Here is a 25,511-nt window from a genome sequence, read left to right on the forward strand (position 1 = left end):
CAGTCGATGTCTGGGTTTATTTAGTAAATGCTCTGGGGGCGGATTGTTTGTGTTTGGGTCACCTATGAAACGACCTAGTTATTGTTTATTCTATTAGACTTGCCTTATGTTTTTCTATACACGTGTTCGCCGCTGCCGTGGAGTCGCGTGTCTTTGACGTCACGAGTGAGAACAGCTGATCGCCGCGCGTCACAGAGGCGCCACGAGTTGACAACAGTCGGCAGCACGAGTTTCACCTTGTTGTGATCCCGGACGGACACGGACACGGCGGAGGCTTCAGCCGAGACGAGCCGAGATGCCGAAGTATTGCTCGGTCCCGAAGTGTAACAACGAGTCCGGCAGCGACAGGAAAAGCTTCTACAAGTAAGACATTGTGTGTGTGTTGTTTCATGGCGTGTCGAGCTAGCTAACGCCGCGTCACGCGACTGGAGCCGAGGTCCGCGGAGGTCCGTGTTCACAAACACTTTCGCCGTTCGAAAGAAAGAAGTCAGTTCGTTGTACATGTGGGATCTTGGCGGGATGTGTTGGTCACCTCTTCGTGGAGACCTGTCGAGGCTGAGTGTCGGCGACGGGAGAACTCTCCCCGAGTGAAACTCTCCGCTCGACCGGCTGAGACGGACCCGGTGTGGTGAACCGGCCTCCTCCGGGAACAGGCTTCGATCATGTTTTTGAGAAACGGTTTGTCGATTCAGTTTCGTTGTCAGGCTTCATGTCGTGGTGCTGGTGTGACCTCCGGTGTGACCTCCACCAGATTCTATAGACGACAGTGACAGACCTCTACTACTGTCCTACAGCAACACAAACGACCCCATTCAACACTTTATTGCCATCACAACAAGTTGTATTGGCCTTTGTTTGGACTAGAAGAAAATACATGATCGAGTAGGAAACACAGAGTCTGAGCCCTTAAAAAGAATAGAATGATAAAATCCTGCGTGAATGAATAAAACCTCAGCACATCAAATGTGCAGATTCGTGATGTGACGAGCACCTGTTGGGCGATTTACCAGCAGCAGCAGCAGCGACCCACTAGATTAAGTGAATGAGGAAAAGCCCTCAGCCGGAAGAACAGAAATATTGTCCAATTTTATACATCGCAGATTTTAATATCTTTTAATTCCAAGTTTGACAAGTTTGCACAACACCACTGCCTTAAAAACCACCTGTCGGATCGCGTTACATTCTGTACTGTAATGTCACAACAAGCCAAAATGTGATGAGTCCACAGAGTCGGTCGGTTACACGATCCCAGCGTCAGTTTGGATGCTCACATTTCCATCATTTCCAGCTTGTGTTTAATTATATTCTATTTGACATGAAACAGTTGAGAGTTTCTCACTTGAAGGAGCCCGACTTTGTCTCACATTTTTGGTCATTGTTCTACTTTAGGTTCCCTCTACAGGACCCGGTGCGACTGCAGCAGTGGCTGAGCAACGTGGGGCGTAAGAACTGGACGCCCTCTCGACATCAGTACATCTGCCACGAGCATTTTGCCCCCTCGTGCTTCAAGGTGCGATGGGGCATCCGTTACCTCGAGAGCGACGCTGTGCCCACAGTCTTCCAGGAGTCCGAGGTAAAACGCACCACAGTGTCATACTGAAATTGTAAGGCTAGTAATTCTATGGCCATTATTTTGCTGAATAGCAAAGTCGTGAAGAGGTTCCAACACAGAAAGTTTTCTGTATTTCATGTTTCTAAAATGCTTCATGCTTAAAGTTCCAGTGTGCAGCATTTAGGGGGATCTATCCGCAGAAAGGGAAGAGGATGATCACCTGAAACTAGGAATCACTTGTGTTTTCGTCACCTTAGAATGAGCCGTTAAAATAGACATTAGGTGTGGCTCTTAATCCATTAAGTCCGCCATGTTACACCGCCATGTTGCTACAGTAGCCCTGCGTGGACAAACCAAGACTTTTTGCGTCTCACACTACCCGAGGGCCAGCGTAGGTTCTGCGAGGTGAGTGGTATTTAGTTGGTTGCAATTTGCAATTTCAACGCTAGACGCCACAAAATCCTACACACTAAACCTTTAATTGTGAGGCAAATGCTTGTGATGTAATGCTGATGTTCTTAAATCACAGAAAATATTTAAAAAATATATTATTTTAATGCTTTTATGCACATTTCTGATTCTTCGTAGAAACGGAAAGCCACGGATCAAAGTGAGAAGAAGCCAAAGCGGCTTCGCGCTCACAGCAATCAAAACACAACGGTGTCAGACGACAGGACGGCTGCTGTCGACGACGTCGAGATGGAAAGCACATTGCACACAATGCACCTCTACGAGATCACTGTCGACCCATCGCAGGCGGGGGAAACCGGCCTGCAGGAGGCGAGTGACGTCGGACAGTCTGACTGCTCTCTCCACGCAGACCTGAACATGCTGGCGTCAGTGGATGGATTCACAACGGGGCCACATCTCCCTTTAACCTTATTCCAGAGAGGAGATGATCTAAGTGACAGTGGAGACAACACAGAGGTGGTGGTGATGTCCGAGTGCCCTGCTGGTGAAGGGCAGGATGAGCTTGTGAACGGCATCGCTGCGGCCATCTTAACTCAGGGCCACAGGCTGGTCATGAATGAGTCCATACTCGGCTGTACAGACGTGGACGCGACTCGTTCCACAGATGAGTCCTTGGACGTCCAAGAAGGCCACGAAACCCAAGTCATCGCATACTTTGAGACGATACCAAGCGTCCTCCCCAGTGAAACCTCTGCCCGGTTCGTCTTCTGCCCGAACACAGTGCTGTCATCCGCGCTGAGCTCCAAGCCCATCACGTCCACACTGCCTATAGTGTCCAAACACATGCCACCGCCCCCCACGTCCCTGGTCCTCACAGTGGAAAGACTGGACACGGATGGGGGGGAGGATGACGATGGCAATTCTGAGGAGGATGGCACAGAGCGGCAGGATCACCAGCTGGAGGAGCACTGGTGAGCAGCACCGTGTTTCCAGATTTGTTCAGCGAGGCCAAAGGTGCTGGCCACATGCTTAAATGCCAACTTATGTAAAGATGCAGCACACAGTCAGTTACTAAACTCAACATAAGACCAATTAAGTAAAAGAGCACTTCAGTATTCGTGTTTTCTTTCCTATAATCTCTCTGTATTTCCGTTTTCACATTCTCTCTACATTTTCTGTTTAACGCGAGCAGCTACCATAAGAGCAGTCTGAGTAAGGAGCAGCTGGAGGCGATCGTGTCTGAGCTGCAGAAGAAGGTGAAGGTGCTGCAGCAGCGACACCGCCGACACCTGGAGAAACTCCTGGGCCTGGAGAACACGGTCAGCCAGCTGAGGCAGAGCAACCTGCTGAACGAGGAGCGGCTGCAGCTGCTCGAGAGGGTACTTCCATGAATCAAGTCCAGAATTTACACTTCTCAGATTTCCTTTAGCTGTAGGTGTATTCTGCTTGTGTCACTGGCAGTTAATCAAACCCTCTGTTCGTCAGCGTTCTTTTGCTGTGTGAAAATGTCAAACGGGGCGTTCACTCCTCACCGTCTCCCTCTCGCCTCAGGCCTACGTACAGACCAGCGCGGCGGCGACCGATGCGGGTGAGACCGTGACCATCATCTATGAAGACGACACCGCTGCGTACTTGTATACTCAACATCACCACGGAGAGGAGAAGCTGTGAGGCCCCCCCCCCAAGGACTGTGGACGTCCCAGCCTGTGCCCCGTTGGCTGCCTACTGTGCCAAAAATGACGTGACATGGTGAATGCTGTTGAAAACAAAATGCTACCTACTTATGATATGTTCTGATTAGTTCCCAGATCTGTGTATGAAATGTGGCACTGTGGTGTTGGGTCTGCTGTGAGCTTTGCACAATTATGGATGAGTAATATGGGACAATGTTGAATGTGTTTTTTACATCCACCCCGCCCTCCTTTCAGCCCTTCCCTTTTGTTTGACCTTCTGAAGTAATTTGTTTCTGATACTGTACATTTAGGTTTTTGCTTCATTTCTGTAGTTGCTATAAATCTATTTAAATTAATCATCGTTTTCAATAGCAGGATGGAATAAAGGAAATGAATCAACACAGTTGTCCCACCCTGTTTTGTAATGGTTGGGTTGCAGGTGTGTCTGGTGGATGTTCAAACCTCTTTTGACAGGTAACGCATGTTTCAACACAATGATTCAAGTCAACAATGACAGGGAGGAGCTGATTTGAGCACAGCAGCGAGTTCAGCTCTGGGCTGAACCAACTTAAATTTAAAGTCATTAAAATGTAAAAAAAAAAAAAAAAGGACAACAATGTTGACAACTGTTTAGTTTTTAACATCATTTTTTCATTGCAGGACATGAAATGAACTGAAAAACCATAGGGAATCAGCCACATGGTTCCACAGGAACAAATGTACTCGGTTTACAGTTCTCTGCCGAGCTGTGAGGACGAAAACCAGGACAGACCATTCCATGTTCAGTTTCAGAATCTGAGGTAGATCTTGATTTAACTTAGAGGTGATATATGCAAAAATCCCTTTTTCGGTGTTTGTGCACAAATGTGTGTATCTGCGATGCCCTGCCACCATGAGGGTTTTTTTGTGAGCTGGCTAAACCCGACAGCCTGGCTCCCACCGTGATGTCACAGGTGGACTCATTTGGGGTAACCTCGCCTCCAATCTGAGAATCTCCACAACTCTGGTGAAGGGTCGGGACATTTCCTACACATTTTAAAATCGTCTGACCATTCAAAACAGACTGGACCAACTGGCCAATCAGGGCAGACTTTGATTTATCAGGAGGCGGAGCTAAAATAAATCCAGGCGAATTAGACAGAGGGTTAAATGAGGAACACTGATGCCTTTTCTGAACATTAGAGCATGTAAACCTTTTCAAGTGGTCACCCAAATTAAAAGTATGAAACTGAATATGACCATAATATGTCACCTTTAAAATTATCTAGATTACTCGCAACTGTAGTACTCAGCCTCTTGTCTTGATTTTTGCTGTTGGGTGTGTGTACTCTCGATCTCCACTGAATGGCTTTAGAGGCCCCTGTATCATACCGTTAACTTCATCTGGATCACAGGAAATAGATTCAGATATCTCACACATCACAAGAGATTGATCTGCATTTAGCAGAGGACCCCATTACTGCAAAGCTGTGCAGGCAGAGAGAGGACGGACCTAAGGTAACGACACTCAGTTAATACAAAAACTAATAATGCTGATGAAGATGAAGAGACAAACAGATTATCTAGAAGTGCACTGTAGAGAGCTGAATGAGATTAATATATTTTATAGAGCGCATATGGCGGAATTGTTGAGTCGATTGACATTTGGCTTTTCCCTGAAAGCATGTTTGACACATTTCCATGAAAAAAATAAATAAATAAATCCATGTCGCTCTGTCCATGGCAATAATTAAAATTGTCCTTTATTTCCTCCCCCTCTTTGACACAGGCGTCAGAAAACATTGTCAGCTACTTGCTGATGGACTGTTTCCACACACACTTCGTGTATGAAGTCATCCACCGCTGACACCGGAGGAACAGGTAAACCATCCATCCATTTCTTAAAGCACTCATCGTGCCTCTGCCTCCACGTCGTATTAAACTAAATACAATCGCGACAGTCAGTGAGTCAGTGAGTGAATCTGATTGTCCCACGTGCTCTTATCAGCAGGGGCTTTCACAGGACAAGGCCTCACTCTCTTCTCCTCTGTCCTGTCCATGAGCAGAGATATAGCACTTGGTCTTCGGCTGTGTGGCTCCCGGCTGGTCCTGACGTGGGCTGTAGGGGTGAGGAGGGGGGGACCGTGGGGGAGGAGGGGCAGATTGGGGGGACTTTGTGGAGAGGCGGGGGTCCTCTTGGCAGCGGGCTGGCGGAAGGCAGGGAGACGGATGGTACGGGCTGGACAGTGGTATGCCAGCACCAACCTGCAAAATAGTTAACACATGATAGTATTTTGTTTTTTTCCTTCATTTATATCTGAAAGTTTCAGTGATTTATTAAGATGCATATTCACTTTGTGAGCAAGTTCCCAGTAAACTATATGACTTTTGACATTACATTTTTGAATCAATACCATTTAGACATTGCGGCTAGATTTATTTGTAAAATTACATTTTATTTTTAGCTGGATCAGTGATTTGTAAATTTGCCAAATTATCAAAATATGTGACTCACAAAGACTTTAAAACAATCTCCCCAAAATATGTTGACTCACTGAAGCAACACCTACCATTTATAGTTGGGGGGGGGGAATGAAACGAAATAGTGAAAGAAAAATTCATAAATTAATTTGCCAAACATGAACAGGAGAAATACCTGCACCGGGGTCAATCAACTCCAGTAAAATGTTGTCGGTGCTCGTCTTTCATCTGTCTGTTTCACCGGCATTCATACACATAATCTGATTACTGACGACTATAAAGCCTTTAAATATAGACACACACAAAAAGCCATTCTGTATAAATTCATAGCATGTAGTTATTCGACAGGCCGCAGCTGTGGCGCCCACCTGTGGCAGGTTGCTGCCAGTGTTTCTCAGGTCATCCAGGTCAGTCATCCCCACCTTCCACCTGTGCCATTTCTTCCATATCTCTGCCTGCACCTGCAGGGAAAAAACGATTTACAGCGAGGGAAAGTAGAGAGAAGTGGATTTATAATAATGACTACACATAACAAGCCATACCCCCCCAAAAAAGCTGTCAGGGGAAAAATACGAGACTTCACTGGTATGCAGACAGGGACAACTCCTGCTGTACAGTTGTTGCTTTTCTACAAAATATGTTGTCAGTTCTTTCAAATCTTAAAACCCATTTCTTCAACCGTGTTCATCTGTTTCTCCATAACGTGACGTGTCAGTGTAAATCACCAAGAGTGATATCATCCAAAATAAATTTTCACCTCTTTCAATTTTGTCGCAATCAAAATTACAAATAACATATATTAAAAAAAGGCAAAGGGTGATACATTTTGATGCAAGAAATTAAATATTCCAAGTATATATACCAAAGTGAACTAGCCACACTGATAAAGGCTTTTCTTGCCCACATAACACTGGAAGAACCACAAGAAGACACTCCTCCTTTTGTTATTTCAAAAACATTTTAAGAGCCTCAGTGCCTGCATGTATTATCTCACCTCGTGCGCACGCACGCACGCACGCACGCACGCACGCACACACACACACACACACACACACACACTCACTCACTCACTCACTCACTCACTCACTCACTCACTCACTCACCTCCTTGTTGACGAAACAGTAGAGGATGGCGACAAATAAACCCTGTGAATAGAGGATGTGACTCAGTGTCTAAACCAAAGTGAAATGGGTTTTAGTCTTGTTGCTCTCATGTGGTAAAGGTTTAGGCACCTTGGCCGTGGGCGAGTGTGCCGAGTCCTGACTTTACCTGTAAAGAGCTGAAAAGGAGCTGGAAGAAAAGGTTGATGTTGCGCAAGACTCCGTCTGTGTGCTCCTCTGTCAACACTGCAAAGACCACTTCATGGACCCCCAGCAGAGGGATCAGGGTCAGGGTGGATTTGGCCAGTCTGGGCCGAGAGAGAGAAAGAAACACACCGAGGGGGAGTCTGTCTTTTTGCTTGTCCCACCTTTGAGGGGTGCTGTAACATTGTGGTTATCTATTCAGTGGCTTGCTCAAAGACACATCAGCAGGGCGGATACTTCTCTTTGTCTATTGTACAACCTGCTTCTTCCGTTGGAGGACAAACTCCCTCCACAAACCAAGCTGCCCACAGGCTCTGCATCGTCCTGTGTGTGTGTGTGTGTGTGTGTGTGTGTGTGTGTCCTTGTTTTTTTTATGGATGCAAGGTTTTTAGTTTATCGCATATATTTGACACATTGATCTGTTGACGTGTTGCTTGTGTAACACACGTGGTGAGCTTCCCTTGAAGGTCAAGCTTAACCTTATTCACCCTCGTGCAAAGTGTTCGGCTGAACGGAATGTCGTTTCTCTCTGGCCGAAGTGAAAAAATGGCAAACACAACATAAAGACAGAACAAAACTATGGAGGCTGGTGTTGCATATGACTACTGTCGACGAAGGCGCTGTGTGCACGCCCGCATGTAAACACAGTTCGACACGGGTCATCTAAAGCCATGTAGGCCAACACTCTGCCTCTGTGTGTCGTGTAGTCAAAGATTAGAAGGTCATGTCATGGGCTCTGTGCACCTCCACCCATGTTAATTCTGCCCTGAGCCTTTTATGGACCAGAGTGTTAGTTTCCCACGCCACTGTGTTCACCACGCTGTTAACTTGACCCGAAAACCATCAGCATAATTACTGGCTCACTCCTACGCAAATACCTTTTTCCGTAAGTCAGGGCAAGCGAGCATAAGTTTACCAATAGCCATCCCCGGGTGTCTCACCTGAATTTGTAGTCAGTTTTTCTCATCTGATGGGCTTTCAGTTTGGCTACAAGGATACGGAGGATGCGGATAAAGATGAAGAAGTTGACCTGGAGGTGACGTGAGAGAAAGAGACGTAAGTCACCGGTGGACGATGTGACGGTTCAGGATAGATGTTCAAAAGGGTTGTCAATCAATCATTTTCTGCATGAGAGTCTGAAACTCATGATGATAACCTTATTCAACCTGCTGCCTCAACTCGATTGTGCTCGTCTGTGTGCAAGTACATTACCAGAATGGCGAGCAGGATGGGGGTGCGGATTATCCACCAGTGCGCCATGTTCTCGTTGATCTCCCAACACCTAAAAACACAGTTTGTGTGATCGGGCTGCATTGGCCTGCTTACACTGCCTTATAGATCAAGCGCAGAACAAATTAGGAACTCACGCCATCCGCGTGAAATGTATTGAAGAAGCAAAAATGGAAACTCGCCTTGTGCTTTCAAACAGGTAACGCACAATAATCCAAGGAATCACAAATAACACGGGGCTACCTGTCACAAAACAGACACGTGCAAGTATAGACAGCTCAGAACACAACACACATGATGAACCTGTTCACCAGTTAAAAAAAGTTTAAGCATTTTCTATTTCTACTGTGTGTGTGTGTGTGTGTGTGTGTGTGTGTGTGTGTGTGTGTGTGTGTGTGTGTGTGTGTGTGTGTGTGTGTGTGTGTGTGTGTGTGTGTGTGTGTGTGTGTGTGTGTGTGTGTGTGTGTGTGTGTGTGTGTGTGTGTGTGTGTGTGTGTGTACCCCAGCCGATGATCAGGTAGCCACAGAAGAAGTGGTTTTCAGAGAACACCATCTGCACCAGCAGGTTGTGTAGATACAGGCCTTCCACCAGCAGCCAATAGTAGTTGGCTCCCACACAGTACTGCATCAGCACCTGAGCCACGCGGCAGCCGGACGCTGCCTAGTGTGTGTGTGTGTGTGTGTGTGTGTGTGTGTGTGTGTGTGTGTGTGTGTGTGTGTGTGTGTGTGTGTGTGTGTGTGTGTGTGTGTGTGTGTGTGTGTGTGTGTGTGTGTGTGTGTGTGTGTGTGTGTGTGTGTGTGTGTGGGGGGGGGTAGAAAGAGATAACAGGTTGACAGATTAGATTAACATCCACCGGAGCAGTCTGTCAAGTCTGATGTCCTCACGGATTATTACTGTAGATGCAAATGGATCAGGGCACCGAATGCTGATGTTTTTGAATGACACAAGATTCTGGGATTTTAATGGGTCAAAAGATTAGGACATGAATCGTGTTGTTTTTTAGGCCAAGTCGAGACTCAACTCTCTGACTCGCAGTCCACAGTTTTCTCATTAACCATCACTTCAGATATCTGACAGATTTCAGACGTTTGAACAGAATCAGTTTTAATAGTCACAATGCGATAAACTATTGCTTATATGCAATGTCAGTACTCAAGGTCAGGCTGATAGGGTACTGGATGAAAACTGCCATTTTTCTCTCTCTCTTTCTCTCTCTCTCTCTCTCTCTCTCTCTCTGTGTCCGAACCTGGTCACTGAGGACGATGGCGACGTCCCTGTTGTCCCTGAACCCGGGCGTGTCTCGGCTCAGCAGAGCGTCTCTGCTCAGGATGGAAACGGCCCGCAGAATGAACGATGCAAACAAGTTGGTGTGGATGTAGTTTCGAGTGCAGTGTAGCTTCCTGCAGTGAGACACGTCAATGCAACGTTTTACGTTTCACAGAGCTGAAGGCGCGGCGCGCAGTGGGGATGGGGGGGATTTCAGCACAATGAGAGCATCGTCCATGGTTAGCTCTTGTTGCTGTGCTGTTTTTGCACGACGCCCCTTCGTTTTGCACATCAAACAAATCAGAAAAGCATCGGTTGTGGCATTTATCTTTTGTTTCTGACTTTGCATAAGCACAGCGTCAGCAGTCCCTCCAAGGCCACTGTGAAAAGAATATTTCCAAAAACAAAGACTGGTAGTTTTTCTGCAATTCTAATGAGATATTTAAAGACTGTATACGCAGATGAAAATATGATGAAATAATGCAATAGGACCATCAATAAGTAGAAGAGACGTTTTGAGGAAGTGGGCCTACCTGAAAAACAGCAGAATTATCAGAGCCAGAGAGAGAGCGGCCAGACTGACGCAGTAACCCACTGTGTATATGACTCTGAAGTACGCTAAGGTCATCATCTGCTGCTCCTGTGCAACGTGCAACAACAATACAAGAAGGATTAAATACTCTGTGTGTGTGTGTGTGCGCGTGTGCGTGTGTGCGTGTGTCTGTGTGAATGCGAGTATGTGTGTGTGCGTGTGCATGTCCACCTGAGAACTCTCCTGGATGTGGTCAGCTTCGCACTGAGAGTGGTCCCTCCAGGTGAGGCTGGAGTTTCTGGTGGCCCACTGACCATCAGGGCCACACTCCCGCAACACAAAGCCATTATGCACTACACAAACACACAGCAGCGGATGAAACACACACACACACACCTTCGATTACGTATTATTATAGCACACACACCTTCAGTGAGAGTGACACGTCTGTGTGCATTATTATTACCTTGCTTGTGCCAGGGCAGGTACCAAGGGCAGGGCACCTTGACAGTAGAGTTGGGTTGTCCATCTGGCCAGCAGGCGTACATGTCAAACATACGACTGCAAAAGACTCCTGACGAGAGACAAAGAGTGAACACTACATACCTTTGTGTGTGTGTGTGTGTGTGTGTGTGTGTGTGTGTGTGTGTGTGTGTGTGTGTGTGTGTGTGTGTGTGTGTGTGTGTGTGTGTGTGTGTGTGTGTGTGTGTGTGTGTGTGTGTGTGTGTGTGTGTGTGTGTGTGTGTGTGTGTTACCTCGGGGTCTGGGTTCTGTACTCATCTGCAGCAGACATTCGTTCCTGTAGTGGCTCCATCCTTCCACCACGTTGTTCATGGTCCTCCCTGAGACACACTGCACACACACACACACACACACACACACACACACACACACACACACACACACACACTGATGCCTTTGAAAGCAGTCATCACATGCTTTTAATGAATTTGCACTTAAATTATAATTAAGTGGTTCTTTTTTTGAGTTAGCAGTGATCAGATGAACACCACAAACTGACACAAGACGTTGGAGTCAAAAGCAAAGCAGGTGAAACAAGAGTCTCTGGGCAAGAGACTGAAAAATATATGGAGTATAGTGTTTGATAATGAACTGCATTGTAATCAAAAGGTTTTTCAAATAGCCTATTGTGTCACTTCGGTTAGCCCAGATTGTACCAGCGCAGTTGTACAAGATTATATTTTGATGTATCTAATAAACTGGTAACCCGGTCAGTTTGTCTCCGCCACATACCACTGTCCTGTGGAAGAGGAAGAGGATGGTGAGTGTGTCCGAGGCCTTCATCATTCGGGGGCGTGACTGGGTGGCCGCAGAGCGATCATCTCGGGGTTTGAGAGGACACCACGGGGTCACTGAGAGGTCATCAGGGGGTGATCTCAAACGTCAGGGTTGGGGAAAAAGTGGGAGAAGTGCCACGTAATGTATCAGTCCCCTTCCCTTCTGCGATGCACTGCCTGGAAATACAGAAAGAAACATTTTTAAACATAAATAGTTGGTTCCATTTCCGAAATTGTGACGTGAAATATAAAGAACTACAGCTGACCTTATTTAATAGAAGCGTTTTAGATATTATCGGGGTAATCAGTTGCCACTGAGGATCATGGGCCTGGAACGGACACTCTAACATCTGATCATTGTCAATGATAAAAACCATACACCGGAGAATCACTTGAATGAGTTATTTCCTTAAAACTTGTAATGTAACTTGGATGTGATCATTGTCCTGGTGATACATTTGAAAAAAATGAAAGAAAAAATGAAATAGAAATTGGAAGTTTTTGAGATAGGTGTGCAAAACATGAATTAAAAAGTAGTAAAGGAAAATCTGTGTGTGTGTGTGTGTGTGTGTGTGTGTGTGTGTGTGTGTGTGTGTGTGTGTGTGTGTGTGTGTGTGTGTGTGTGTGTGTGTGTGTGTGTGTGTGTGTGTGTGTGTGTGTGTGTGTGTGTGTGTGTGTGAGAATCTGCATCTGCATCTCAATCTGCAGATGTTTGCTGAGATTTGTGAATGTGTTTGTAGGCGTTGGTTAACTCACTGTTGTGAAAAGACGTCGGAACGTCAACTCTGTGCAGCTTGTGAGTCAGATAAACGCCGTCACTTTGTAGCCATCAAAGTGGGAAACATGAAAGACTCCGGAGTAATCCTGTCTATAATCCTCCTCCCAATACACCGGTGTGTAGCTACTGTAACCGAGTTAGCGGGCCGGCATGTGACAGGCAAAGCCTGCAGCGGCGGCCGGAGGGAGAAGATGGAAGACAAGAGAATTTAACAACAATATCAGTCAGGAGGGGAAAATTAGAGGAAGAGAGAAAAAGTCTTACTTGAAGAAGAAGCACTGAGGATGCAACCATGCCTCCTATATCATATTCATATTCTTCCAATTTTAATCTTCACATAATGGATAACATTGATTCATCTTAATCATAGCAAACCTGAAGCCAGGAGTCATTGATTGATATTAAGTATTTATAGATACATAATAATAGTACTCTCATTAAGACAAATCCATTAGTACGTCTCTCTGTGTAAACATTTCCCTTACAGACTCAAGTGTGTCAGTCAGATCATATTTTGACTTGCAGTGATGGGATGTCACTCGGCTGGACGTTTGTCTGTAAGCCACATATGACAAACATGTTTCCTGCTATGAAACATGTTTGTTTCATAGCAAACTATGTTCACAGAGTGAACATAGTTCCATTATGCTACATATGATGATACATTTTACTGCCGTGCAACCTTCATGACACATGATATCAAAAGGGGAAAAAAACAGGTCCATATTATAAATTTTATTCTTAAAAAAATAGAAGAGAGAGATTTCCAAATGTTTCGCACAGGTTTAATTTAGGTAGAATTATATATATATATATATATATATATATATTATTATTATTATTATGTTTGGACTTAATCAGGAAGTGCACATTAAACATTAAATCGACGTGTATTCAGGCAGAATATAGTATATTTGTGGGGTCTCAGGTGTGGGTGAAATCTGACATCTTTTATATCAAGGTGTTGACTGATTCACATCTGCAGGGACGCTGCAGACCTGCACACAAAACTCCACTGATGGAAGAGTCTGTTTGTCCTGTTGTCACTCTGTTTTTACTGTACACTGACAACTGGAGCTGTGCTGGTGCACTCCACTGACAGGACACACACACACACACACTAACACACACACACACACACACTTAGACCTGATTTGCCTGATAAAGGCTGCAGACAACGTCTCAGTTTATGTAACATTCCTCGCAGTGTGTGTTTCCTTTTTTCTGAGATAAACAGCAGCTTTTATTTTATAAAAAACCTGAAAACACCCCACCTATAGAAAACAATCCAGTTATTAACCGATGATCAAAATGTTGATAAGTACTTGATTTGAGTCTGACAGATTATTGGTAATCCCGTATTATCCAAACTCTCCTGATTCATCCACATGTGGGCGGGGGGTCAGAGGTCAGTGGTCAGTGTCCTAAAATGACATCGTTGTGATCTAGTTCGCTGTCTCACTCTCAGACCAACTTTTTTCCTTTTTTTTTCCTTTACACCGTTCACACATCCGTGAGTTCCGCTGAGATCAGCCAAAGATATACAGTGGTCTTTTTTAAACAGCCGCTCAAACTATTCGAGGTTCGTTCACTTGTTTACACTCGTAAGTGTTGTCCCAGTCGTCCCCCGGAGAGAGAGAGACAGAGAGCGGACAGTACCGGAGACGACCATGGTGCGAGGCATCCGGGACGAGGACGAGGACGAGAGGAAACCAAACGCAGTCACTCACCTTCAGAGACCTTCACGTTTCCACTGCCGGGGTCCGCGGCTCGCAAATAATTAACGTCCCCATGATCAGACACACCACGCGATCACTCAGACGTCCAGTGTTCACTGTAAAACAGCTGATGTGCGCGCACACACACACACACACACGCACACACACACACACACACACGCACTCAAACGCGCGCGCACCCACAGAGCGCACAGACACTGCTCTTCATCCACTGTCTGCTCATCTCTCTCTCTCTCTCTCTCTCCCTCCCTCTCTCTCTCTCTCTCTCTCCCTCTCTCTCTCTCTCTCTCTCCCTCTCTCTCTCTCTCTCCCTCCCTCTCTCTCTCTCTCTCCCTCTCTCTCTCTCTCTCTCCCTCTCTCTCTCTCTCTCCCTCTCTCTCTCTCTCTCTCTCCCTCTCTCTCTCTCTCTCTCTCTCTCTCTCTCTCTCTCTCTCCCTCTCTCCCTCCCTCCCTCTCCCTCTCTCTCTCTCCCTCCCTCCCTCTCTCTCTCTCTCTCTCTCTCTCTCTCCCTCTCTCCCTCTCTCTCTCTCTCTCTCTCCCTCTCTCTCTCTCTCTCTCTCTCTCTCTCTCTCTCTCTCTCTCCCTCTCTCCCTCCCTCCCTCTCCCTCTCTCTCTCTCCCTCCCTCCCTCCCTCTCTCTCTCTCTCTCTCTCTCTCTCTCTCTCTCTCTCCCTCCCTCCCTCTCTCTCTCTCTCTCTCTCTCTCTCTCTCTCTCTCCCTCTCTCCCTCTCTCTCTCTCTCTCTCTCTCTCTCCCTCTCTCCCTCTCTCTCTCTCTCTCCCTCTCTCTCTCTCAGCATTTTTAGCTAGAAGTGATTGACCATTATTATAAAAACGTAATTGATGTTTGCTGTATTTAGTAGGTAATATTTAGTGAACTAATAGCAAGTGTCATTACGCCACATGCTTGTGTGTGTCTGTTCTTTGAGGTTGTGTGTGTTGTGGCTGGACCTGGGACTGGCTGCTTCATAGGATCTAACCTGGATCATGTTTATGCTGAACTAAGAGCCATTATCATCTTGAAATATCAACTCTCACAATAAAAACTTCAAACTCCTTAAACAAATGGAAACCAGTCACAACAGAGTGGACGTTACAGTTTTTTTCAACATCGTTCTGTACTGGAGACACTTTTCCATAAACTCTTCATACAGTCTGCACTACCAACATGCCTCTGGGCCAAACAATTTAATCTCTCCTCCAGAACTCACTCGACTCACCACGAACCTTACAGTACATGTCTCAAAATAAACTCCTCCGACCAGAACACAACATCTCTCACTCAAAAAGCAAACAACACACTGACTTACAAAACACTAAGCAACGCCTAAATTATGAACTTTGACCTTTGAATTTTGAATGATTTTTCACATCAAGCAGTATTTTATCATAGAATAAGAAAAAAAACACATTTTACTTTATTGACTGTACCAATATATATGTAAAAGGAATGAATATATGAATAATTCTTACTATATCCTTGCATATAGTAATTTACTGCAAAATAAAAGGTTCAAATTATTACAAAAAACCCCAACAACAATATGTATAGTATAATCATTCATACTGTACAGTACTGTGAGGGTCCGGTTCTGCTCGAGAGTAAGAGGTTTTGTTTTTCTCTCCACGGTTGCTCATTTCTTTGTAATAGTGTAAGGTCTCGACCTCATTATGTTCAGTGCCTCGAGACAATGTATGTTGTGATTTGGACTATACACATAAAAACGAGTTGAACATTTACAGTAATTGAATTGCATTTGTTCCCGTCAACATCACCAGTCTTTGTCCTCCACACATCCTCCCTCTGTCTCTCTCTCTGACACTCGTCACCAACCTTTCTTCCACGACGATTCCAAACTAAATCCTTCTGAAGCCCTTCGTCCCCCGTTCGCGGTGTGGTCATGAGACTAAAAACTCATTTGTAGACTCATCTGAATTTGAAATCAGCGATGTTCAGAGTGATTATTATTTTATTTTCCTGTAATTATTCTGCAAGGTATTCTATACATTTCAACAGATGCAGAAATGCACGGAAACTTTCCATCATTGTGTTTTTGACAGTTTTGAAAACGGGGTGTTAGTATTTGAAAAATGTGCTGCATATATACAGTGTTTTACAGTTGGTGGAGTATTGATTGAGAGACGAGTTCATGGATTGTGGAGAATGTGGTCATTGAATGCATTTTGTGTGAAAGCACAATGGAAAATGATTCACAGTTTGGTTCTGCTTCGCTGACTGTGAAGAGTTTTGACCAAGTAACTTCAGTTTGCACTAATGCATGTTGGCAATTGAAAAAAAACAAACCCCTCTAAGCAGTCCATCAAAGTGCTCCACTGCTCATAATGGGAGTCGATATGTGTAGCATATCTTCTTAATCCTAGGAGCAGTGAATCACACAACCCCACTTCTCCTGTCGACATATCTTCTATCACATTATCCTCAAAGGAAAGGAAAAGTGAAAATCGTTTCTCACATACGTCTAGATAACCTGTGAGTTTCTCTCAACAGACAGGGAACTGGGATCCTGGGCCAACAGGACTCTCACACATCAGCAGCAGACAGCATGTTTGTATCTGCGCTGCAGTCACAGCAGTGTGACAATCTGTCACCGCTCGGACTGTTTCACATTGTGTGTCCCGGAAGGTTCTTTTTCAAATGGTGACTTAGAGTGTGTGAAAGATCGCTGCATTGACAAACACAACAGAAGACCATACAGTAATTAGTGACTCCCTCGATCTCGTCTTCTATCTCTACTATCTTCATAAAGCATAGGCCCATGGAGACAGGAGGCGATGCAAGCTGCTCGTGGTGGAGTCCAACCTTCCACTTGGATCATCCCGAGGCTGAGAGGACTCGTCTGCTGCAGCATCTTCACCCCGGGAAAAGGAAAAGGAAAAAAAGAAAAACAACTGGCTCTCTCTCTCCGATGATTTCAGTGTACACACGAGTCCGTCACACCCTTTTCGCGTGAAAACATGAGACTGATGAGAAAAGACTATTTTGTGGACTCTCCGGGTGTGTCCCAATTTCATGCCACAGACCGATACAGTGCAGTGTGTACTCAGTGTATGTGTTACCAGCGTTCTGCGTCAGTTAGTTATTCTACCAAATACATTGTCCTGTGCTAACAGGAACTGCGACAAAGACACACAGACATTATTCAGCAACTTTGGAAAAATGACTTTGATGCTTTTCCATTATGATCAGCCCCAGACATTCATCCCTCCTCATTTTTACATCTTACTGCTGACGCTAAGCTCCACGACAATTCAAACCGCATGACTTGACGGTCCAGTGAAAGGCTTTTGGGATCTATTGGCAGAAACGGAATATGATATCAATGATTTTTATTCATTAGTGTAAATATTGACCCTCTTTGAGAAACACAGCCTTTCCCCTCCTCCTCAGACGGTCCGATCTCACTACAAGTGACTCTCTTGCCGGGGACAATGATACGGATGACGAGCTCTGCGGTTCCAAAAAATTATAAGATTAGATTTTGAAATCGTTCTACTGTATAAGAAGGTTATGATGACAATGTACACAACAATATCAGTCTTAAACTTCTAAAAAAGTATAAACCAAAATGCTTATACTTCTAACATCATGTAGGTTTCTTATTACTGCTCAAGATCCAGACTTATTATCACAGAGCATTTGTAACCATGACTCTACGCTTATGAAAGATAATGGGGCACATTTTTGAATGGGAATGAGAGTAAAACAGAAAAACCAAAGTAACCAGAAGTTTAGTCTTGTGAGTCACTGAACAGGAATAGCTGCGTATTATATTATATCATCCGATAACAACCAGTGTACAATTCTTTCCATTGCACTGCTGCAACTGAAGGCCCTTCTTGCAGGTTTACAGTAAGGCCACACGAGGGCAGCAGGATATTTGTCTCTGTTTCTTTGGACAGACGTGTCTCCACGTGCCCAAATTGTAAAAGGTGGTTCTTTTTACGCACTCTGCTCTTTTTACGCAGTCATTTATAAAATTAGGAAGAGAATCCGAAAAGAAGACCGCCTTGTAGAAGTAGCGTTGTGATTGGCCTCCATCTCAGTGTCTCATGTTTGCACTATTCCGTCTTCTAATGTAACAGTCCAAGATGCAGTTCATTTCAAGTGCTTCAGTGAACTTCTCCGGGCTGCTCCCACGCCCAATTCACCAAATGTGTTGGGGTACGGGCGCCTTTTGAACCGGCAGCCTAATACGTTCACCTATTCTCTTCTCTCATCAGGTTTTCGCCATTACTCCTTTTACACCGGCTTTAGCCTTATTAATTCTACAACGAAACTCAGAGCAGTGATGAGAGTGAGTGTTTCTTATCTGTGCTCAGCCGGACAGACACACCGCAGGAATGTGAAGGGAGGGATTCGGATTTATCAGCAGGTACATGTGCACATAAATCTGCCTCAACGATGAGCTAATAAACACACACACACACACACACACACACGTATTTTGCCAGTACAACCTGACCTTAGTAGACCCGTGGCTCATCCCTCCCTGGACGGCCATCCTCTGTTAACTTTCTCAAAGCATTTTGGTAACGACTAACTGCAGTGTTAGGATCACTTTAGAGATTTAATGGAGCGTACACCTTCATCCTGTGCAGCTGCTCGGTCCTGAATGTGCTCTCCAACCTATGATATTGTACATCTTGAAATTATAGAAAAACAACTTTGAATTTCTTCAGTGTTATTGGTCCTAAATGAAGTGAAATAAAAACACTAGTTAATAGATAGATATCATGCATGTCATGCCTTTAATTGTCATCTTTGAATTGTAAAATACACAGTTCACTTAACGCATTGCGTTGCATTACTTCAATACAGTGCAAGAGGCCATTTTTACAGCATTTAAGATTTCCATTTGCCAACAAGGTCCGTGAACCATGAGCTCAAGACATAGGGAATAAACTACAATGGTAATATGAAGGTGAATTGAATGTGTCGGAGTAAATTGACAACAGTAAACGGGGGAAAAGAAAATGACTGTACAACGTGATTGAATCTAATAATCACATTACAAACGGCAGCTTTACAGATCACCATGGAATAAGGGCAACACCAGTGCGGGACACTGTCTCAGTCTGTGTATCGCATTGTCATCGTCATCGTGTCGACAGTCACACCAGCTGATATAAGATCAGACAGCCTCCCAGTCTTGTAGCGGGCGTTAACCATCAATGGTGATTCACAGCCAGCAAACCTTACTAACATTGACGTTCTAATGTTTATAACATTTATGACTGAAAATAAAGAGCAAAACTCCTAATCACATCAGAATGTCACGGACACAAAGTGAGAGAAAGAAGAGAGAAGCAAAGAGGTGAAGGCGGGTTTTTTTTCTTCTCCGTCACAGATGGAAACTCCTCAGTGAGTTTCCGTTCCCACTGAATAGACACAGTGAGTCTGTGTTATTTTCAGGGGGGGGGGGGTCAGCGGCTTTCTCTTTCTGACTTCAGGTGCCAGGCAACCTCTCTGCCCTTCACATTCCCCAGTATCGGTCATGTGACCACCGTTTGGCCAGAGCCAGCAGAGCATGACCCCAGAGACTCGCAGAAGGTCTCTTCTTACCCCAGGCACCCTGGTTTAGGTATTCGATGGGATTCAAGTTTCATCATAACCTCGGGAACTTTGTTTGTTTGTTTTTTCAACGTGCTGGCTGTTTTGCTTCATGGCTTTGTTGGCAAATGATTGACATCTTTTGAGATTCTAGTCAAATGTAAAAACATCAATCTTGTGTCACTCAAAACAACAAAAAACAATACCATCACAAATGTCATAACCACTGTAAACAGCAGCAGTGGAGGTGGCAAAACAGGGATCAGTGTTTTCATTTGTTTAATTTCCAAACATAGTTTCAGGAAGTGAGAGTGAAGATTTTCTTTTGGTTTGTTTGTTTTAATCATCAAGTATATCATTTGAATGAAGTTCCCAGAATGCTGCTGCAACTATGCATTTGATGTTTTAGGCAGGCAATTTTTTGAATTTATCATGACAAGTATTAAAGCTTCAAGTTATCTGACTTTCACCTGAACACAAATTAGAAATGAACTTGTTTTGTCTTAAAGTACAGACTGAAAGATGTTTCATTGTTTGTGATACTGTCTCAGAACATCTTTCTTAAACCGGGAAACCTTGTGTGTATGCAAATGTCTCAGAAGTCTGATATTCCATACAACTGATTCATTCTGTCTGCTCATGCCGGACCATCGCACCAAGTCACGGGTATCTATCAAAAATTGGAAACTTCTCGAAAAACCTCATGACGATTGAATTGAGCTCTAATCTGTAGTTACTGTAATCGTGACCAGATGTCAAGCAGGTGTCCTTTGTGAGAAGAGACACTGAAATGGGAGTAAGAGACACAGTAATGTGATATAGCATCAAGGCACCGTTTCCCATATTTACTATGAGATGTTCATGAATTTTTAAAGTGGCTGTCGTCACCAGGCGTGACCCCACGTGTTTCTCTCAGCGACGGCTGAAAGGCTCGACTCCGGGCCCCGTGTCTATCTAACTCTAACTCTGGCTGATGGGTCCTTTAAATATGCTGAAGTCTAGATAACCACACACTCGTCATTCAAAAAAGGAAGATTGCGGGAACAGCATGTAAAACAGGACAGTGGAAGACTGGAGGGAAGTTGGATCCATCCAGGAATCTGCCAGTGGGAATAAGCTTTATAGGCTTGCTCCCTGGCAGACGAACCAAGTGCTGTTGCAAGGGACCTCTCCATCCTGTTCAATCGGCCAAAAACAGAAGTGTGTGGTGAAACATGGCAGCTCCCACAAACCAACGTGTGCAACTGTATAAATAATTGGCAAGGTTCGGAAAGAATCATGTAAACTCAGCCAGCAGACGAACAAATCATATAACCTGCCATGAATGACGCTCACACTTCTCACCTCTTCCTGTCAACCGATCCCGTGGCTAATTGTTCACAGCGCGTGTGGTTAAATTGCCAGGTGGAGGTAACGTAGCCCTCGGGGTTGAATGTCAGGGTTCTCTTACAGAGGCACCTGGCCCCATCATTTTTGGGGACCGCCCTACTGACTCATGCTGTGGTGTTACAAAACCTTGAATGGGGAGCCATCCTCAGCATTAGCACATCAGAAGGTAGTTTGCGTTTGAGGTGTAATAAAATGAGACACAAGCAGTATGTGAACAAAAAAAGTCATGTTTATTTAAAAAAACACACTTGTGAGATACACGTACAGCAGTGGTATATAGACAATAATTGTTGTGGATGGAGCCGGCTGCTATTGCGCCGCCTCGGTGGATACTGCCACGTCCTCATCCCCACCCTCACCACATTCAACACATGCAGTTCTTCCATTTTGTACACAGAAGTGCTTTATTATGCAGGTGACACATGAAGCAGTAATGGTGGTTGTTATATTAAAAAAAAAAAGTCGTAAACATTAAGGAGCCAGGACTCTGTAAAAAATACTTGATTGTACGATTACGATAGTATTTAGTGTGTTGATGTTAAAAAGAACAGAGCACATTTTTTTACACTTCTTTATGTCCTTTGCATTCTTTTTCGGCCTCTGATAAACAAAGAGCCTAATTCATAGATACTTAACATCACAGGCAAATTCACACACATCCTTCATCGTGGAGTCCCTTTGTTTCCTCGAGCGCTTCTCCTCAGTGCACCCTCGGTTTGTTGTGGAGCGCAGGTTTCAGATTCAGTAATGTCTCTTCCTCTTTGACCTTTACTCATACATAGTCTTTCCTTTCTAACCCCGGGCCACCAGCGGACCGTTGGGCAGAGTAAGCCATTCTTGAAGGGTTGTATCTGGTCTCACGTGGCGGACAGGAGCAGCAGAGGAGTCCCCCACCGAGGATCAGGAGGGCTGCGGCTGCCCAGCCGATGTACAGCGCGGCCCCCAGCTCCCTTCGCTGAGCGTCAGTGAGTAAAGGGTTGTAGAAGTCTCTGATTATGGTGTTGGCCGTCCAGGAGACAGGGATGAGCTGCATGACCCCGGATACGATGAAGAAGACCCCGGAGATGATCATCACCTTCGCCTTGGAGGCCTCGTCATCAATGCAGTTGGTGCACTTGGCCCCGGCGATGGCGATGAGCACGGCCAGAATGGCCAGCAGGATGGAGATGACGGTGAGGGCGCGGGCAGCTTGGAGGTCTTGGGAGAGGGCGAGCATGGAGTCGTAGACCTTACACTGCATCTGGCCCGTGCTCTGGACCACGCAGGTCATCCACAGGCCCTCCCAGATGATCTGAGCTGTCACGATGTTGCTGCCGATGAAGGCCGTCACCCTCCACATGGGGAGGGCGCACCCCACAATGGCGATAATCCATCCCAAAATGCATAGAGAGATGCCTATCAACTCCAGCCCTATAGACATACTGCAGCGTCTTCCTCTTCTGCTGCTGAGCGAGTGTCACACCTGTGAGGAGATCACAGAAAAAAACTAAATCTGCAAAGGGGAATGGTCAACGAGAGACCCAACTACCAATTAGGTCGTGTGACGATCTGTTGCCTCCGACTTCACCAGTATCCTATATAAGGCAGATCAGACGGGAGGGGAGGAGTCCTTGAAGGAGCTGACATCACCAGAAGGGGAGGAAGGACCTGAACACTCTCCGAAGTCTCTGCTATCAGCTTACATGGCCGGCTTCCCAATGGGCCTGGCCACAAAGAGGCCCTTCACTGCTGAAAGGGCACAGGTTTTTACATGTGTTGTTATAACCGAAGAAACAATTCGTCAGTTGATTAAGGCGCGTTGATAATTGTATTCAGTAATGATGAGCTCATTTATTTGTACGCCCCTCACTTTAAAGGTGACCGGTTTATCTTTTTTTTTTTTAACAAACTGTTTTCTTGCTTGTGTATTAGTTTTATCAGAAAACCATATTCACTGAACAACTTGTCTCTGTCTTGAGTGACTCGGATCATTAGCTCAGAATGAGCCCAGGTGTCTCTCTGCCGCCCCGGCGATGCTGCTTTTCTGAAATGACTTATAAATGAAGAATGCCTGACCTCCATTTCTCAGCCTCATAACCTTCTTATCGTTGCTGCGTGGTGAAAACCTTTGCTCCATCCAAAATACCAGTGTGTCAGGGTGTCAGAAAAAAACAAACCTCTCTTTCAGATTGACTGCGGTGTAGTTAGTGAGATCATACAGAGGTTTTGAAAAGATTTCCTTAGACCAGACATCAGGGAACATCTTTTTGTTTTTTAACTTTACAGGAATATAGTCCAAGAAGTCAAGGTACGATAATCACTTGGAGCAGCGAGGGCTTCAGCTGACAGCAATAATGTGTTTGATGGGCTCCAATGATTCTACCTGTCTGCAGACCGCCCTTGGAATTCTTCGGGGCCGGGACTATCTCCCTACAAATGCCCCCACCTCTTTTAGCCTTCTGCGGCCCAGTGTTGACAATGCCCCCAGTGCAGTCTCCCCCCTCCGACATGAAACGGCTCCATTGTCTGGGAGAGCAGCTCGGACAGTTGAGTGTGGGGAAGCTGACAAAGCAGCGGTTCTTGTTATCATAGACCCAACAGACCTATGGGAGACGGTCAGGCGAATCGATGCCATGAGAGACACTCCCAGTTGTCAGACTAATGGCTCGGTATGCAGGGTGCACGTTAAAAACACTTTTGTTTGCACCTGCTGATGTAAAGATGTATTTATGAATGTGGTGCTCCAAATTCAGTGAGACTGTTTATGAAAAGTATAGCTGAATGTATGGCTGACCAATCTACCATCACCTGCTGATTGAATTATTTACCACGGCCCAGTATGTATATCTCTGAGGTCCCTGTAGAATTCAGGGTGTAAAAACAACTTTTTTTTATTACTGATGACGATGACAAAACTAAATCTGAATTCGAAAGTTGCAGATATAATTATTTAAATAGTATATATAAACGTTGATACACCTTATGTTTTAGCGTCTTATCCTTAGAGTCAAGTCCAGTTTATTTATATAGCACATTTCATGTGGCAGGCATAGATTCAATGTGCTTCACAATTAAAAGCAAAAGATAATACAAAAACAAAAAAGGTATAACGTAAAAACTGAAGGATAATGAAACAGACAACTTCAGGAAAAATCAAGGCCTTTAATGAAAAAAACTCAAACATATCAACATTTCAGATGAAGTGATTCACAACATGTATAGGTAACAAAAAATCCTTATTACACACTTCTCAATAAAATCTGAAGCCAAAACAAGATAAAAGAAAAGGACACACCACATCACTAACATACATTTATATTTGGTAGCCTCAGTGCTGCCAACAGTGACAGCGTGACACACAAAGAAATAACAAAGGAAGGCACGTTTGATGCAGGCTCTCTTCAAAACCGGCACATGAATATCAGCAGTTTTTTCTCTCCATCTCGACATGAAGACAGATGTGGATCAGTTATTAGAAAATGACCGTCCTCTCCATTTGTGCTTGAGCAGTTTTTTCCTCGATGGCAAATGTGTGAGAAAAGAGCAGGTGCTGGTTTAAACATAGTCTCTCCTGTAGCCACTTGGAGCCATTGACCTGGTTTGCGAGTACATCATCTTCGAAGGGGGCCCGTACTTTTTGTCAGGCTGAGGCGGGCAGCTGGAGCAGAGGATGGCCCCTCCAATGAGCAGAAATGCAGCTGCAGCCCAACCCAGGTACAGAGCCGCGCCAATCTCCCTCTTCTGCGCCTCGGGTATGACGGGGTTGTAGAACTCCATGATGATAGTATGGGCAGACCACGACACGGGGATCAGCTGGGTCAGAGAAGCCAGGACGAAGGCCGCCCCAGCGGCTATCATCACCCGAGCCTTAGCTGTCTCCTCGTCCACACAGTTGGTGCACTTTGCCCCCATGATGGCCACCAGGACCCCCAAAATTCCCAACACGATGGAGATGATAGTGAGGGCACGGGCTGCCTGGAGGTCGCCACTGAGAGCCAACATGGAGTCGTGGATTTTGCACTGCATCTGTCCGGTGCTCTGGACCACGCAGTTCATCCAAATGCCCTCCCAGGTGGTCTGAGCCGTGACTATGTTCACCCCGATGAAGGCAGACACCCTCCACATGGGCAAGGCGCAGGACACGATGGCTGAAATCCATCCCAGGACAGCCAGGGCCACTCCAAGTATCTCCAGTCCCAATGAAGGCATGCCTGAACTATGTGTGGGTCCTCACGAGAAGGAAGCTGATTGAGTGAGTGGGCCTTGTGGAGCTGATGGCACATTCAAACAGCACATTTCTCCTTCAGCAGAGGGTGGAGTTACGTGGCTA

The 25,511-nt window shown here is 45.3% G+C and overlaps 3 protein-coding genes across 5 annotated transcripts; 1 reads left to right on the forward strand and 2 right to left on the reverse strand.

Moving 5' to 3' along the window:
* Nucleotides 1–116: 116 nt before the first annotated feature.
* On the forward strand, nt 117–4,035 carry LOC118299372 (THAP domain-containing protein 5-like). The gene is made up of 5 exons (XM_047335662.1): nt 117–363; nt 1,390–1,573; nt 2,141–2,934; nt 3,156–3,342; nt 3,515–4,035. The coding sequence occupies exons 1-5, from the start codon at nt 296–298 to the stop codon at nt 3,632–3,634; spliced, it is 1,353 nt and encodes a 450-aa protein (XP_047191618.1). The 5' UTR covers nt 117–295; the 3' UTR covers nt 3,635–4,035.
* Nucleotides 4,036–4,093: 58 nt separating this feature from the next.
* On the reverse strand, nt 4,094–14,424 carry gipr (gastric inhibitory polypeptide receptor). Of its 3 annotated transcripts, XM_035623007.2 has the most exons (17): nt 14,236–14,424; nt 12,484–12,671; nt 11,994–12,077; nt 11,684–11,904; nt 11,185–11,281; nt 10,896–11,003; nt 10,661–10,782; nt 10,431–10,537; nt 9,878–10,031; nt 9,132–9,291; nt 8,813–8,873; nt 8,613–8,682; nt 8,342–8,430; nt 7,366–7,504; nt 7,200–7,241; nt 6,465–6,557; nt 4,094–5,880 (listed from the first exon to the last, which is right to left on the reverse strand). In XM_035623007.2, exons 4-17 carry the CDS (start codon nt 11,735–11,737, stop codon nt 5,620–5,622), a joined length of 1,557 nt encoding a protein of 518 aa, XP_035478900.2. In that variant the 5' UTR covers nt 11,738–11,904; nt 11,994–12,077; nt 12,484–12,671; nt 14,236–14,424; the 3' UTR covers nt 4,094–5,619. The 3 variants fall into 3 exon arrangements, with proteins under 3 accessions (XP_035478900.2, XP_035478901.2, XP_035478899.2); XM_035623008.2 differs by lacking the exon at nt 11,994–12,077; XM_035623006.2 differs by lacking the exons at nt 11,994–12,077; nt 12,484–12,671.
* Nucleotides 14,425–21,413: 6,989 nt separating this feature from the next.
* LOC118299767 (claudin-3-like) lies at nt 21,414–25,511 on the reverse strand. Its single transcript, XM_035623758.2, has 2 exons — nt 24,892–25,511; nt 21,414–22,612 (listed from the first exon to the last, which is right to left on the reverse strand). Exons 1-2 carry the CDS (start codon nt 25,388–25,390, stop codon nt 21,975–21,977), a joined length of 1,137 nt encoding a protein of 378 aa, XP_035479651.2. The 5' UTR covers nt 25,391–25,511; the 3' UTR covers nt 21,414–21,974.

Source organism: Scophthalmus maximus, chromosome 11, assembly GCF_022379125.1.
Source record: "Scophthalmus maximus strain ysfricsl-2021 chromosome 11, ASM2237912v1, whole genome shotgun sequence".
In the NCBI taxonomy this organism is placed as follows: Eukaryota; Metazoa; Chordata; class Actinopteri; order Pleuronectiformes; family Scophthalmidae; genus Scophthalmus; species Scophthalmus maximus.